Source organism: Girardinichthys multiradiatus, chromosome 19, assembly GCF_021462225.1.
Source record: "Girardinichthys multiradiatus isolate DD_20200921_A chromosome 19, DD_fGirMul_XY1, whole genome shotgun sequence".
NCBI classification, from domain to species: domain Eukaryota; kingdom Metazoa; phylum Chordata; class Actinopteri; order Cyprinodontiformes; family Goodeidae; genus Girardinichthys; species Girardinichthys multiradiatus.
In genome coordinates, this window is record NC_061811.1 from 6624603 (window position 1) to 6641954 (window position 17352).

General features: G+C 38.8%; 1 protein-coding gene across 4 annotated transcripts in view; it reads left to right on the forward strand.

Moving 5' to 3' along the window:
* The window catches only part of rps6ka1 (ribosomal protein S6 kinase a, polypeptide 1), a 97026-nt gene that overhangs the window by 28581 nt on the left and 51093 nt on the right, over positions 1 to 17352 (forward strand). For all 4 annotated transcript variants that reach the window (XM_047345348.1, XM_047345351.1, XM_047345352.1 and 1 more), the window contains exon 2: positions 1389 to 1433. In XM_047345348.1, coding sequence (XP_047201304.1) covers positions 1389 to 1433 — 45 coding nt within the window. The remainder of the gene's footprint in view (positions 1 to 1388; positions 1434 to 17352) is intronic.

Here is a 17352-nt window from a genome sequence, read left to right on the forward strand (position 1 = left end):
CATTAGTCATTTTCAGATAATTGTTTAGATCTATGAAATGCAAGCCTTCCAACCCAGTTTGGATTTGTTTGAGATCATTGTCCTGTTGTTACCACTCAATTGTGTTCAGGTTTCAACCCCCTTAGCCAAACTGCCCCCTTCAGCTGAAAGGAAATTGGTCATTTTTAAGAGCAACTCAACTGGAAATTGCTGTACTATTAGAACACCATCCGCAGTGAAGTAAGTTTACCATATGCATGCATTAGTAAGGTGCAAACAAAAAAAGAAGCCCCAGTTTCAAAGTCCATGCCTTTGGGTTAGACTGAAATTTGCTGCTGCCCACTTGGAATATTCAAATGTCTTTTAATGAGAAAAGCTTTATGGTCAGACGAAACAAGGATTTAGCTGTTTGGTTACAAGGACAACAAAATGTTCAGACAAATAGAAACTGTCAAGCATGGTGGTGGTAGCATCATGCTGTTGGGCTGTCAGTAGTACTAGTGCATCAGTGGAATACTGAAGAAGGGCTAGTGGGATTTAGTTCAAATCACCAGTTAGATTTTGAAACTTGGACACAGTTGGGTATTCCACTAGAATGTAGGTTTGGGATCAATCCAGAAGCTTAATCACATTAAGCTTCTGGATCCTGACCTCAGTCATAATGAGAATTTATAGGCAATGCTGAGATACCAGGTTGCTGCCAGGAAACCACCAATTTAAATGAACTCTGCCAATTAAGCCAGGAAGAGTGGTCAAATATCAAGACAGAGTTGTGCCACAAGCTTGTCCAAGAATTCTAATGAAAATCAAACAATTATAGTGTCACACCTGTCTCCTCAGTTTTTTCCTAGTATGCTTCTTGCAATAAGTCAGTTTAATATGTTTGTTAATTATAAGTCCAGCACACCTTCCACTTGTACTTTAACAGCCCTGAACTTTGGATTATCCATAAAGCTACATATTGCATCTAGCACCTCTGTTCTTGCTCTAGGTTTTTGAAGTCTACATTTAAAAAACTGATTCCCAACCTTGCTGCAGTTTGACTAAATCTTTATCTTCTTGTTCTGTGTTTCAGAGTGAAGCGCTATCTAATTATCCAATCTCAGATGTGATTTTGTTCTAAAAATCAACAAAAGCTATAAATGCTGCATAGTTTTGCAAATAACAGTCATTACCCTTTTCAACCAGTCCTACCTACTAGGGAATGGACAAAGGATGTGTGCTTGAGCGTGAGGATCAGATTATTAGGTTTGCCTGCAGAGGTGGAAAGTGGAACATTGCCACCCACACAGTCTTGAAAATATTCGCGAGTATGTTTTCATGCCCTCGGTCTCTCTTTTTTTGCAGACATGTGTGATTCATGCGCTCACATACACACTGATTGCTCTCATGTCTGCTTTCTTTGACAGAATGGACAGAGCACGACTGAGGACGGAGTCACATCTGCTGTCAAGGTAGGTGGCATCTGCGGAACAGGGACACATGCTCACGAAAGCAAACCATACTCAGGAAAAAAAGCACACAAATGTGACACAATGCTGAAGTGACCATGACTCTTTAATGGGCTTTAATGTGCATACTGCAATCAAATCATGTGAATTTCATCTGAATAATGAATTACACCTGACCTCTGCATTCGAGAAGATTTATAGTAAGAAATATATGTTTACTAAAGTTATAGATAAAAATCACATCTGTCTGTTCATACTGTTTTAAACTAGAGGAATTAAAACATTAAATAATAATCTACGTTTAATCTGCACACCATTTGTTGACTGGAAGTTGGAATAAAACGGGAGCTCACATGGATTTGTGACTTATTTTTTGTGACCCAAATCTGAATGTCTAGAAGTTCTCCCTGGAGTTGGAACTGCATTGTTTATACAAAAAAAACAAAAAAACTGAATTTCTGAGATATAAAAAAACAAAAGAAGTCAAGCCGAGCTTCAATGAACAGCGACAAGTTGGGATTCATCACCAGCGCCGTTGCTCTAAAGACTGTCCAGGTCCTGGTGGTTCTCGTTCAGATGTCAATCTTATAAAACAAACCTTCCCCTTGTTAAGCCAAGTCATGTGGGGAGCCAGCCAATCAGGAGTGGAGTTTTAAACCATGGAAAACTGTCACATCATGCAGCCAATGAGTAAAAGAAAGAGTTTAACATTAACCAATCGCTACATTTCTTCCTATGCAATGTCTTTTTTAACAAAAACAAATGAATAGTTGCTTTACACATTAACAAAAAATTAAAACAAAATTCAGAACTTTGACGTAAATATTAAGTATTTATTGCCAAAATAATTAATCACGTATTATTTTCTTTAAAGGGAAATAAAGAGGTTAACCCTTTGATTCCTTGTGTTGTCTGGTGTAACAGTCCGGTGCAGCTGGACCTGAACAGAGCAGCTTGAAATGTAAGAGAAACATCATCGTTTTGAGACTAACTTGATGTTTGGAGAAAGATGCTTTAATTGGGCTGTCTAAGGGTTCATTTATTGAAAATAATGACATTTAGTTAATCGCAGTAAGAAGAAAAGCAGAGAGTCTTTGGAGATAAAAAGTCAAAGTTAAAAGGTTCACACTAAACTATTTCATATTTAATATATAAGCAACGTCTTTATGGAGCATAACATCTGAAGACAAAACTCCTCTGTTAAGCGTCATTTAGAGTCATTTTTTAATTCAGGGAAAATCGAGTTGTGCTCTTTTAAGTATCAAGTGCTTCCAGCTGTATGACGGTATGCCAGTCTATTTTAATAGGAAATGCAGCGACAGCTCAATAAGTTTATTGGCTGGCCAGGGCTTAATGTCTGGCCACTCTGTACAGTAATTTGTCTGTGTCAAAACAAAAAGGCATTAGCAATGCAAATAGTGCCTGTCGTCATCTGACCTGCTTATATGTCAACAGAAATATACCCACAGGCTGGTGCATCCATAAACATGCTGAAAATCACTGCGTCAGCCATCTCTGTCCCCTGCAAGGCCTCTGCGCTTCTTTGTCCAGGCTTGAAACGCGATCCTGTTTTCTCCTCCACTCTGTTACTTTCCCATCATGTGGCAGAGGACCCGGAAATGTTCCTTCTCGTGTAGCTTCTCCTTTTATCAGGCCTGGCTCTTTAGGGACGAGTGTTGTAAGAGGGTGCAGTTTCTTCTTTCAGCTCAGAACAATGTGCTCAGGCTGAGGGAGAGCTGAGAGCAACGGGAGATTAAAAACAGGGTTTCCTTGAAAAAGGATCAGAATGGTCAAAGGCATTCACATGTGATGGCAAAAATAAGGCTGATATTTCTGTAAATGGAAACCACCAGCACCTCATACACAAATGCATTTTCCTGTGCAGAGTTAAGAAGTGCAATATTATGGCAAAAACATTCAAAACTATCAGGCTATGCAAATAGGAATATCATTGATGCTCAAACCTGCTGAGCTTCCATGGCTCTTTTACATTTGAGCATGCACCCTCTTCACAAACACATTTCCTTTGTTGTTTTTATGTCATAAATTTCATAAAACAGTTTATAAATCATTAACTGCATAACAGCAGTGTATTTTTGTATAGGCTTTGATTTGATAAACCATCACAAAGTAGCGCATAACTATGAAGGAGGCAGATGCATGGTTTAAAAAAAAGTTTTACAAATAAAAATTCAAAAAAGTGGTCTGCAGTTTTATTCAGCCCCCCATTACTATGATACTTCTAAATAAACTCCAGTGCACTCAATTGCACTCAGAAGTCAAATAATTAGTAAATGGAGGGCCCGTTTGTCATTGCATCTCAGGATAAATGCTGCTGTTTCTGGCCTCAGAGGTTTGTTAGAGAAAAAACTGCATCATGAAGACCAAGGAGCACAGCAAACAGATTAGGGAGAATTTTGTGGAGACATTCAAAGAAGAGTGAGGTTCTAGAACAATATTCCAAGCTTTGAACATCTCATAGGTCTATTCAATCATCTGAAAATAGAGTATTGCCCGACTGCAAGCCTTCTAAGACATGCCCTTCCACCTAAACAAAAGAAGTCTGGTTGCAAACTGCAAAGAGGACATTTTTTGTGTCAACATCTATATGGTTGGCAGCCTCACGGCATTTTGGATGATTATCTTCAGCAGGGGCATTAAAGCTGGTCACAGAAGATGGATAATACTAAATGCAATCTTGGGAGAGTACGTATTAGAGGCTGCAAAAAAGTTCACTGTCCAGCAGGAAAGCAACTATAAACACATGGCCAGAGCTACAATGGTGTGGTTTAGTTGAAAGCACATTGGTGTGTTAGAATGGCCCAGTCAAAGTTCAGACCTGTCTAGATGGATCACATAAAATCTTAATAAAACAAGTTAAAATGTTTGGTTGTAACATGACTAAATGCAAAAAAATAATCAAAGGGTTGGAATACTTTTGCAAGGCACCAAGCAGGAGGAATCTTGATTATCTCAGTTAAATTGCTGCTAATCCTTTGTGATCCTTTTTGTAATCTGATCATTTATGTAATCCGTTCAATTTCCTCCTCAGAATATGTAGCTGATTTGCAGTGGTGTGATCAGTGGTGGCGTTGCTGCTGGTGGTGGGATGGCTAGAAGACCTTGTCCCCAGACACCATGCCAGTATAGGGCAGTTGTAACCAGGCGCTGCAGCGATCAATACCAAGCTCCTGCCTAAACACTGGAAATCTGATAATGGCTGCTGTTATCTGCTTCAGCCATGGGGGATACCTGGCTCCAACAGACATAATGGGAGGAGTAGAGGGTGGAAGGGGAGCATTTCAAAGGAATAACTGATGGAGGAGAGCACAGACTGTAGGAGAGTTAGTCCTTCCTGAGCAAACTGATATTTCTGGAACCTTGGAGTGGCTTTGGATATTCCTCCACACCAAGGGTTGTGTCTGTGTGTGAGGAGTTTTAGGGGCAATGAGGTCAGTTATCTGGTTCTGGTCAAAGGAGCAACGGAGCTGATGAGTTAGCTCAATCCTCTGTGTCTCTTCATGATGTCAAAAGTGTGAGATACAAGTGAGTACAATGCTTAGTTAAAGGTCACCTATTGTCCCTAAGCTGCACTTTCCACCAAATATTGGAACCCTGACAACAGGTATAAATAATTTTTTACATCACATTCACTACAATAAAATGTTTACGCCTGTCTGATTTCACATGAGAAACAAACTTCTTGGTTGAATGAATATAAGTCAAAATCTAATTCAGCCAGGGGTTTTATGGTTTTATGGTATTGCTGTGCATCTAGTTTTCTTAAATTGTGGTCATGTGCATTATTGCCTGAGTCCTCCAACTTAGTCTAGTTTGTCCAGAAGACATTGCTCCAGCTGTTGACCAATGCAACTTTGCAAAGTTTATGCATATAAATTCTTCCTATCCTTCTTGCGGTAGCTTGTGTCACAGTCCCAATCAATTAAAACTAGGGATGTACCGATATAAACATTTGGGCCGACATCGTTATCCATCAATATTGCTAAAGCACATGCCCAAATAGGAACGTGATGGAATCAGCCCAGTCTTAGGTGTGAGACAGATACCAAATGATAAATTGTGCATCTCTAGTTAAAATCCAACAATTTACTTCTGTCTTTTAGCATAGCTTTATGTATTCTGGTATGACAGTACAATAGTTAACAACTTGCTTCTGGTGAGGGGTTCTGACTGCATGACCCGACAGCAGTGCTTAGTAACCTCAGAGGGTACGCAACGGATCTGTCTAGCTGCAGCGGGATGATATTACCCAGTAATTAACTCCCAGCAGGAGGCCATGGATTGAAGTGATTTGTTCTCACAGGAGAAGTAAGGCCTTTGTCCTATTTCTAGTAACAGATCACATCAGCCCCATTGCCCTTGACGAAGCATTGATTCACTAAGCTGAAACAAGGAATATGTGACGTCAAAACTAGGGAGAGATGTAATAGAAGTACGTGTTTATTTATTTTTTTTATGTGGGGGATTCATTTTTCTGCAGGCAATGCAAAGACTAGTCAAAAGCAATAAAAGGTTGCAGCGCACTGAGGAGGAAGGCAATGAGTCTTTGGCAAGTCATTGTCTAAATATAGTAAAACAACACAATAAAAAGGATAGCAATTTTGAATTATCAACTAAATTAGTAAAGTGATCTGTGTTCTGTGTCTTTAAGCATCTGTTTTTGGTTCTGTTTCTTTCTAAATTGAATATGTGACAAAGCTAGAGAACGTTGCACTCTGACAGGATGTGATGTGCATTGTCTGAATGATCCTGAGAGTCAATTGTGCTTTGTAAAATTAAATGCACTGTGTTCTACACTTCAGTCAGTGAGAAAACATGTTTATGAATTTAAGGATGCGCATAATTACCTTGCTTTTTTGTTGACCATCAAATACAGCTATTCTAATCAATGCCTATGTCCATGTACATAAACTATACCTTTCGGGGGTGTTAGAATTATGATTCTGACAATATTATTTAATATTCAATATTAATATTTTATCAAATAATATTTTGGTTTGTTAAGGGTTGTCCTGTGAATACCAGCCCAGTAAGGCGATGGTATTAGGACAGAATAGAAAGGTGTGAGACAAGCTCTGACATTATTGAACAGCATAAACTCTGCACATATATGGAATGAATTCACACAATTTCTTAAAATACAAGAATTTAACAAAAATAAGTCAACTCAAAGTCAAACATATTTCAATCAACAAACCCTTTACTATACTAAAACAATCCAACTAAACTACCAAGCAGAATTAAAGAATAACGAGGACTAATGGGCTATGTACAATATAAACAAGTTGATTAAAGATGATTGAAAATCATGACCAAAAAGAGTGATGCAAGATTACCATGCAATGTTTATGTTTGAGAACCAAGGATTATCTTGAAGAATCTGGAAATGAAGTTAAGTTAGTCTTGGAACCAACTTAGACAATAATCAGCAGACATTTAGACAACCATTCACAATGCAAGATCAGATAAAATATTATTTTAATGAAATAATGTTTTAAAGAATGATCTGCTGAATAAAACCAACCTTCTGGATGACCATTTCTCAACGGTGTCTAATTAACTGCCTTTAGTTATTGAAATAATATTCGAAGAAATATTAAGGGAATATTTTGGAAAAGAGCCAAATCTTTCTGGAGAAATGGGGCTTAATGGTGTTTACTTAGTTATCAAATTTAGTAAATGATGTTTAGGAACTATTATTCACTAGCTTGAAAACCAACAACCTTTCTGTTAAATACTCTTTAGTAGCAAGCACGTGTTCTTACCGGTTAGCAGTTAAGCTAACAAAAGAAGCAAATAGCTTTGCACCAGAATCAACACATACCTTTTAAAATACCAGGGTTAATAAAAGGGTTAAAATGCATAAGCGCGGACGGCGCGTTATGAGCAATGTTCTGTTTAAAATCACCCTTTAAATAAAGTTTGTCTTAACTTTAAAAACATACAAAGAACACAAACGTGTGCTACAGATAACCTGCTAGCACTAAGATATCCGAGTTTCACACAAACAAAACTTCATAAAATGAAAAACGTTTAGATCATTTCATCCTAACTATTAATCTATATTATTCTGCCCAAACACTTAACCTCATGAATTGTGGGGAGGAATGTTGTCCAAGCGACGATGAAGTTTGAAGAAGGTATCCACAGTGAACAAACGTTAGCCACAGCTGACCTCCTTAGCTGTGGGGGGGTTGAAGGTGCTCTGTGAACAAAGGGTTAGCTTCCCGCTAACCTCCAGCTGTGGATGAAGAATGGCTCGTTGTGTCCGTCAACCAGCTGTTCATTACCGTAAACACGGTGATGCAGGCCATTGTCCTTCCTTCAGACTCGGCTTGTAGAAACAGCTTCTCTACTGGGAATTTCTCTGCGACACAGTTTCGGCAGGCCTCGGAGAGAAAATGTAAGCAACTCTTACACCTTAATTTCCCCGTTGAATGAAAATACCAGATACACAGACAGTATTTCATTTGTACTTATCTTTGCATATGATCGATGATCGTATGGCTTCCTTGGATCCAGTTGAAGAGTTTGTCTGTTTATGTCAGCACTAAGTTTGTTTAGAGACATCAGGCATTTTTCTTACTTACTCAACTATGCACTACTTTGTACAACTTTGTGTGTCTGTCACGTAAAATCCCAATAAATATTTTAAGGTTTGTGGTGGTAACGTGTATGAATAAGTAATTAGTTTATATTAACAGTCATAGTGTTAATCTGAACCTGGCCTTGCACCCTCCTCTTGCATAAGTCTGTGTAAACGTATAAAATATTGCAAATGTACAGATCAAGAGAAAAATTAAAAACAACATGCTGGGGAAATAGATTTAAAATCTGCAAAGATTTTATTTTACAAATTGCTTCTTTATATTGCTATAGTTCATTCTTCTTTGTGCAAAACCGGTTTAAAAACACACCAGTTGGCGTGGCGCTGATGGTGTAGGGGTTAAGCGCGCGACCATATACGGAGGCTACAGTCCTCGAAGCGGCCGTCCCGGGTTATAGTCCCGGACCCGGCGACATTTGCCAAATGTCTCCCCTTCTCTCTACCCCTCTTTCCTGTCTGCCTACTGTCTAAAATTAAAAATAAAGGCCACTAGTGCTGAAAAACATATCTTTAGAAACACACCAGTTGGACTACTTGCTTTTGCTTTTCATTACACTAGTTCAGAATTTATTACAATAGGTTTGAAGCAGTTCCCTCTGTCATCACATTTGGTCTGCCTCATTTAAAAAATACACTAGTCTGCTAAATGCACAAGATTACATTCTTCAGTGTTTTTTTTTTTTTTCCAACCAATATTTCACAAAGCATCTCACCATCTGGCTCTGTTGCTGATTCTGGATAATCTTCCTTGCACAAAAAAAATCTACTGCTTTATGGTAGCATAGCAATTCTCCTAATAAAGACATTTTCTATCTTTCTTAATTCATAGACGTGCTTTAGGTATGACCATGGCAAACAATCGAAATGACAGATTGCCTCCATTGTTCAGAGAGAAAACTAACAATGGATTCCTTATTTAAAGTAAAGTTGGTGAAATTAACGGGGAAATAACAGAGAGCCCTTAGTGCCTCATATTTTACTACCACATATTGCAACATAAGATTAGTCTCATGTCAAAGTGTTGTAATATTGCCTCAGTGAGTTGAGAGTTGGTTGTCATGGTTTTGTCAAGGCAAGCAAGAGCTAGCTTTACAAAAGCCAGCTGGGTTATAATTGAAAATTATATGAATTTCTAGTTTTCTGACCAATGCAGACAATAAGTGTCATATTTGCTGTAAAGACTAAAGTGGGAGCAGTGAAATTGGCTGTTTAATTATTGGCTAAATAAAAGGAAGGTGCATGTGAGGCTTGCAATTAGGGTTTTTCCTCTTGAAATATTGCAAAACTCAAATTAATGGGCATGAAATATTTTCATCTGGGCTGCAGGATAAAGTGTTTTGTCTCTTATGTTGTTTGTTTGCACTCTTTGTGTCCTGTTTTGGTGCGATTTGCACTTCAGTATGAACTCCCACCATCCAGGCCTGAGGGCAGAAAGCTGAGCAAGGTAATGCTTTTCCATTGGTGTCTGTGACATTTTTGTGCTCCCAAATATAGATAATGGCTTTTTCACTGCGGCTCGGGTGCTGAGCAATTGGTATTTGTGCTCCAGTGGCCGAGTCACTAAAGGGCACTGCAGAGCAAAACCAGGAGTGACGTAGTTGTTAAGAAAGGAAGGAGAGTGGATGGAGGGGCATGTAGAGAGAGAGGCAATGAGGGAAATGCAGTTTTTAGCTTAACGACTAACTTGTGATTTAAAGTATTTGAGATAAATAATATCTTTAGCAACCGTGACGATGTGTAGGCTGGTACTGCAGCTTGTGAAGCTTTTTAACCTCAGGTTACTATAACATGATTGTTATATTATCAAGTCAGGAAATGGGAAGGTGAAAGCCATGCATCCTTGTAGCTTGTGCAAGACTGTTTTTCACATGCATGTTGTAGGCATGGCAACTGCTTTCTTTACTTTACAGTTCCGGCCTTCCACTTGATTTACGTGACCTTGCATGACCCCTGCATATCAGAAACTGACATGCACATGGTACAAGTTCATATTATACAGAGAAAGAGCAGGGTTTGAACTGCTGCAGTACAAGTACGGAGCGTGCTTTTTGCACCAAGTGCATTCTGTGATTTGTAGTTTTAGCCATTTGTGTAATGTACCATAGGAGGTTTGTAATGCATATAAAATATTATCATCCTGGCCAAATAAAAATGCATTCAGCCTGTATGTGAGAGCTTAACATGTGGGCCTTTCAGGATTGAAGCCCTTTGTGGAAAAAAAGGTTCAATTGGTGGCAATAAATTCTCTCTGCTGCTCTGCATCATGGGCCATAACAATTTATTTCCTCATCCAGAACTGCAACACAGGGAATAACTGAATGCAGCTAGGATGCCCTCCCCCCTTTCAAAACAAAAAGCAAGGGATCAATTGAAGACATAGCTAAATGTATTTAGGACCTATTATAGAAAAACTGGCTGATCTGAAGACTAATTACAACCTTAAAGTGTCTGTGACATCGATTGTTCATGATAAATCAAATTACATTTGTGGAAAAGAAACATTGATAAAATATTTTTAAAAAGTCAGGGTTCTCACCAGGAATTTTTGAGCGGGGGGGTGCTAAGGAGAAACTATATAAATTTTTTAAGATATTAAAAGATAATGGATTTTAAGGGTTAAGGGTTACCTTGCAGCACATTATAAATGGCTAATAATGACAATAATAACTATCAATATGTGTCAATGTTAGGCACAGCTAGCATATAAGTAAAGGTTGTGAATGTGAAGGCCTACCAGCTTCATCGGTTATTTCCAGCTATTGGAAGGCTTCTTTCCGTGCTGGATAGATTCCAGACCTCAGTTTATTCAGCTTGTTAAGCCCTCCAACACCAGAAACGACGTCCTTGTGTATGACTGACGCAGTGCTAGTACTGCCTGCAGTGGAATGACCATCACCCAATTTGTGCTTAGCAGCTACCGGGAAGAAGTGGACTGAGTCTGGAGTAGAAACATCCAGAGTTACCGTGCACAGGCGTGTGCAGGAAATGGGCTACAGGTGCCGCATTCCCCAGGTCAAGCCACTTTTGAACCAGAAACAGCGGCAGAAGCGCCTGACCTGGGCTACAGAGAAGCACCACTGGACTGTTGCTCAGTGGTCCAAAGTACTTTTTTCGGATGAAAGCAAATTCTGCATGTCATTCGGAAATCAAGGTGCCAGAGTCTGGAGGAAGAGTGGGGAGAAGGAAATGCCAAAATGCCAGAAGTCCAGTGTCAAGTACCCACAGTCAGTGATGGTCTGGGGTGCCGTGTCAGCTGCTGGTGTTGGTCCACTGTGTTTTATCAAGGGCAGGGTCAATGCAGCTAGCTATCAGGAGATTTTGGAGCAATTCATGCTTCCATCTGCTGAAAAGCTTTATGGAGATGAAGATTTCATTTTTCAGCACGACCTGGCACCTGCTCACAGTGCCAAAACCACTGGTAAATGGTTTAATGACCATGGTATCACTGTGCTCAATTGGCCTGCCAACTCTCCTGACCTGAACCCCATAGAGAATCTGTGGGATATTGTGAAGAGAACGTTGAGAGACTCAAGACCCAACACTCTGGATGAGCTAAAGGCCGCTATCGAAGCATCCTGGGCCTCCATAAGACCTCAGCAGTGCCACAGGCTGATTGCCTCCATGCCACGCCACATTGAAGCAGTCATTTCTGCAAAAGGATTCCCGACCAAGTATTGAGTGCATAACTGTACATGATTATTTGAAGGTTGATGTTTTTTGTATTAAAAACACTTTTCTTTTTTTGGTCGGATGAAATATGCTAATTTTGTGAGATAGGAATTTTGGGTTTTCATGAGCTGTATGCCAAAATCATCCGTATTAAGACAATAAAAGACCTGAAATATGTCAGTTAGTGTGCAATGAATCTAAAATATATGAATGTTAAATTTTCATCATTACATTATGGAAAATAATGAACTTTATCACAATATGCTAATATTTTGAGAAGGACCTGTATACTCACCTTCGAAGCTGAAAAGATTTTAGAAAGATTTACTGTTAGCGGTCGTACAGGATCATAGGGTGAAAGAAAGCAGGAATAGACTCAACACATGAGCAATTGCTTACCTAAAAACCACACAGAGAGGGAGCCCAGTTGTCAGTCAAAGGGCCGCTATGCGGCCCGCTACGCTGAAAGGAATGCGCTGGCAAGAACCCTGAAAGTAAATGCCACTGAAATAAGCAGTTGTTGAGATACACTTACCGCCACTTTATTAGGTACACCTTGCTAGTACCGGGTTGAACCCCCTTTTGCCTTCAGAACTGCCTTAATCCTTTGTGGCATAGATTCAACAAGGTACATCCCAAAGGTGCTCTATTGGATTGACATCTGGTGTCTGTGGAGGCCATTTGAGTCCAGTGAACTCATTGTCATGTTCAAGAAACCAGTCTGAGATGGTTCGTGCTTTATGACATAATGGGTACACTGTGGTCATAAAGGGATGAACGTGGTCAGCAACAATATTGGTACTAATATTGGTACTAAGGGGCCCATTACACCACCAGCCTGAACCGTTGATACAAGGCAGGATGGATCCATGCTTTCATGTTGCTGACGTCAAATTCTGACCCTACCATCCGAATGTCGCAGCAGAAATCGAGACTCATCAGACCAGGTAACGTTTTTCCAACCTTCTATAGTCCAATTTTGGTGAGCCTGTGCGAATTGTAGCCTCAATTTCCTGTTCTTAGCTGACAGGAGTGGCACCCGGTGTGGACTTCTGCTGCTGTAGCCCATCCGCCTCAAGGTTCGAACAAATCATAAATAAAATTTAAAAATCCTGCTGCCTCTCCTGAGTGGCTTCTGCGCTTCAAGCTGCCCTGTTACCACGCTGGTACAGGTGGGCCGTCATTGGAAGCTCCTCTAGGTAGGAGGTTCAGAACCAGGATGCTGCTCAGGTGGTGTTCCCATGAACACCTTGCAGTGTAGCATAGACCCAGGTAACATGCTCTGCTACCTTGACAACGGTGTAGGATCTGATATGGGCCGTTCCAGCATCTGGACTTCAAGTGTGTTCTCCTGGAACCAAGGAGTGGAGTTTGGAAGTGGCTTTTTCCAGTAATGCAGCCTTCACAATCTGTGAAACTTGAGAAAGCACAGTGGACAGGTATTGACAGTAAAATAACATCCTATCTTCACACAAAGATGTGGAAGGCAGAGATCTTAGCAATATCCCCATGCCCAAATTAGGAGACCTGCCAAACGGCACTTCAAAAGTCTCAATTATAGTGAAAACAATAAGCAGAGCCTTCACAACATTTGGCTAATTTTTAATTTCAAAGTCCCATTCTTAAGCCTGGGTGCTTAATTACATGAACTTCATCAAAACATCCAGCAAAATCAAAGAGAATTAATCTTCTGACCACCTGATATACTAGCAGTGACCATCAGCTAAATATTCTGAATATAAAAATGTGACATGATGTTTGAGGAAGGCCTGATTACAGGTCATTATTTCCATAGTTTCAGAATACCCAAAGAAAATTTCAAAAATGGTCTAATCGGTGGAGATGTAAAATTTCACAAAAGAATCAACAGCATACTTTCAGACAGGTTTTCAGAATTTGGTCTTAGGGAGCTATGCACCATTTATATAAACAAAGCACAACATCTCTCTCGCATTGTCACTAAGTCCTCACAGGAGGTATGAGCTACCCTTTTTCCATGAGTGCTAAAACCTTTGTAATCTCATTTTACTTTATTCTTTATTCTGACATCCTCATCTCCTGGCGCAGGGTCCAACCGATGCGACAATTCAGCAAAAAGTAAAAAAAAAAAAATGTTCTAGGAACCAGGATCACATTACAAAAAACCAAAGAAATGAATTCTGACATAACTGTGTGTCACTATGAATTTACCAAAAGCAACATAAATAAAATCCAGTTGTTTTTAACTGCAATTCAGTTCCATTAACAATAAAATGCAAACTTTAGTTATTGTGCAATTCATCAATGTGTCATTTAGAATTAAGTCACATATCATCCTGATTTGTCTTGTATGAAGATGAGTATTAGATAAATGGAAATCTAATGTAATTTTGATGCATAAACCCTACAAATTTAATCTAATAAATAATTCCCACCAAGTATGAAATCATGACTCAGATTCTTTATCAAAAATATATTCCTTACTTTTGGCATAACTTGAACTGTCAGCTAATTTAATGGCATCAGGGAAAACTTTGAATCTAATAAATCACCAATGATTCTGCATGCAAAACTAATTCTTCAAACTAGTTTAAACTATTTCATTAACTTTTTAATAGTAAAACACATAAATCTAAAAGTCATGCTACATCCTTAATTATTATACAAAACAAAACACGTTCTTAAGGCAACAATCACTACAAGCATTTTGATTATATTGTCTCTTAAACAATGTTAAAACTCAGGAAGGGAGGTGCTGAGCGTTACCATGAAAGTGAAGGCATGAACCAACCTGGTTGGTGGGCGGAGTCAGGCAGAACTGACCTCTGATTGGCAGCCTATGGGCTGACCCACAGTTTCTTCATTCCAACCCATCTTAGTGAACCTTAAACTACAAAACTGTTAACATGCACCTACCTCAGAAACAAGCTGCTTCTTAACTCTCCTGAAAACTCAAAAGTTTTAATCAATCTGGGATTTAGAAACATTATTCTAAACATGGATTATTGTTTCATGCAACATATAAACAAACATTCATTCCAACAAAACAAAGACAAAACTTCAAAGACAGACAAATGGCCAAATTTGAAGCTTCAAGAATTCAAAGAAATTTTTAACAATCTCTTTTCAGAATATGTTTTCTCAGCCATATCTTTTAATGCTATAATTGATCAATTTCGTTATGACAATCTTCAGGATCCTTTTTAAGAAAGATGAGTGCACATAGTCCAAAGAGATCTCAAACTATTCAGAAGCACAGCAACAGTTTTCTCTTAAATGAATCCAAATTTACTGATGCTGAAACCCTTTGCCAATTCTTTGCCCTGCAATTCTGTAATACTAATAACCACAATCCTGAGGGTTATTGTTATAATTCTCTTTTTGTTTGGCTCAATTTGATTGCAGCTGTATTCAAGAATTTCTCTGCTCAGGTTAAATGCAAAAGAAGTATTTTAAGTCTGCATTGATGTTTTTATGCAGTGTTAAACTTCACCAGGAATTAAGCTAAGAAGCTTGACTCCAAACTAGACTTTGTTCCCACATAGTGTTTCAAAAGGAGAACAAACATCATTTTCTTTAATTTGGGCTATTTAAATTTTGAGAGTTGGGGAGAAAATTATTACTAGAACCCCTCTTTAATAATCTAAATGCTGATAAGTGTTCCAATATTTTATTTCTTAGTAATCTGAAATTACCCTGTGTACCTTTGTACTCCTAGGTATTCTTTTAATCTTTAAAACCCTAAGAAATCAAACAAGGAGACTGGAGTTTGAGCAGACCATCCTCTTTAGTGTTGAGAGGACCTTTATTTCTTTTCTTTTCCTAAAATAAAGGATTTTACTTGTCCTTATTCCATTATAAAGAATCCTAGCCTTGGCTCCAAAACTCTTCAGCCCCTATCTGTGTTCCCCAGAGTAGAAATTTTGAGTATTATTGCATTTCAAAGCCACCAAATGACTGGAACTCATCATTGGCTTAGATCTATTTTAATAGGTAATCAGTCTACCTTTAATTAAGTATTGTAATTTTATGGACCTAAAATCTATGGGTCACAGGCTTCAGGAGTCCAGGAACCACAGGCTGAGTACTACTGCATTGAACAACGATGTTACCTTTCTGCAGAAATTGAAGGATTGGCTTAATATCCCCAAAATGATTAGTGTATTATTTCTGGTTTGGACAATAATCAAATTTAAAAATTGCAATCACTAGTTCACAGCTCCTAATTTACCCCACATCATATTTGCTCCTAACCCAGTTCATAAGAAGCTTCAGACAAACATTATGCTAAAAAAAAAAACAAAAACACAGATCTGTTTTAAAATAAAGGAAAAACATGCTTAAAAAATTTAGTACTGTGGTGGAAAATAATTCCACGGTTCTGAAGGCCTTTTCTATGCAGAATCTTTTAGGGAACATGAGATTAGTTTAATTTTGTGTGGTACCACTGTCCAATCAGATTCTTTCTTACCTTCAAAATTAACCCAATTTTTCCCATTCTCATTTTAAAGGTTTGTTTTGCCAAGGAAAATGTGTTCAACAAAACCAATTACTCTCAAAAGTTTTTAAAGTTTTAGCCAGTGATATCTTAGAAATCAAGTGTTTTAATACCCCTATGCAACACAGAACTGATTAGGTTTCCTTTCCTTCCCCAGAGGAAAACAAAAAGAACCTGCAGAAGGGCAGGTTTCTAAAGTCCAGACTCAAAAACACAGATGTTGCACTCAAATCCCATGTGTGTGTGTGAGACAGAAGAAAAGGTTTAGTATAGGTTCAGATTTTGCCCACAGAAGTATTATCAGTCAGTCAGTCAGTTGTCCACATGCCTGTCACTTCCTTCGAATTCTACTTTCTGTCTTCCACATTCTTCCTTCCACAACATGCACAAAAATCCTTTCTAAAACAACTTTCTTTTCCCATCTCTAATATCCCTTTTCACTTTTACCTTTTTTTTCCGACTGATTGTAGTATTTAAGACAAACGAAACTTCCTGCAGGAAAAAAAAACTTGTCTTATCTTCCCAAATTAAAGCACATTTAACACAATCATCCCCACCTTTTTCTTCATTATTTTATAAATCACAGTCTGGAGAAGGACCCACCTCTGATGCCTTTGAGGTTCCGGAACCCATTTTTTACCTGTTCAGCGGCACGTCTGTTTTGCTTTATCTTATTATTACCAATAAGAACCTCCCTGTATTCCTTACAGGGTTAACTGGCCCTCAGTCGATGTCCTCCCTCTCCAAACTCCGGAACCTAATTAATTAGTTAGGAGATGATGGTTAATGTGTAATAAAAATAATATATGTTATCATTCAGAGCAACTTCTCACCTAGAAATATTTGCAGATCTATACTCCGGATCCGATTGGCCAGAAGCCGCGGGCAGGCACTAGGACTCCCCTCTGTTAAATGGAGGTGGACTGAGGACAACTTAGTCTCTAGGCTGGCCAGGCGTCCTTATCCCCTCCTGCGGATTCCTCTGGCCGGATCCTGTTCGTGATGGCAAAATTGTTGTGGATTTTCTAATCAAAGTGGGAGAGAAATCAACTCATTAACAAGAGCAAGACCGGACTTTGTCCTTTTAAGTTTATTAAAAGGGATTTCAGCGTTTGAAGACTCTGTCATTGAACAAGTCAGAAAGGCAG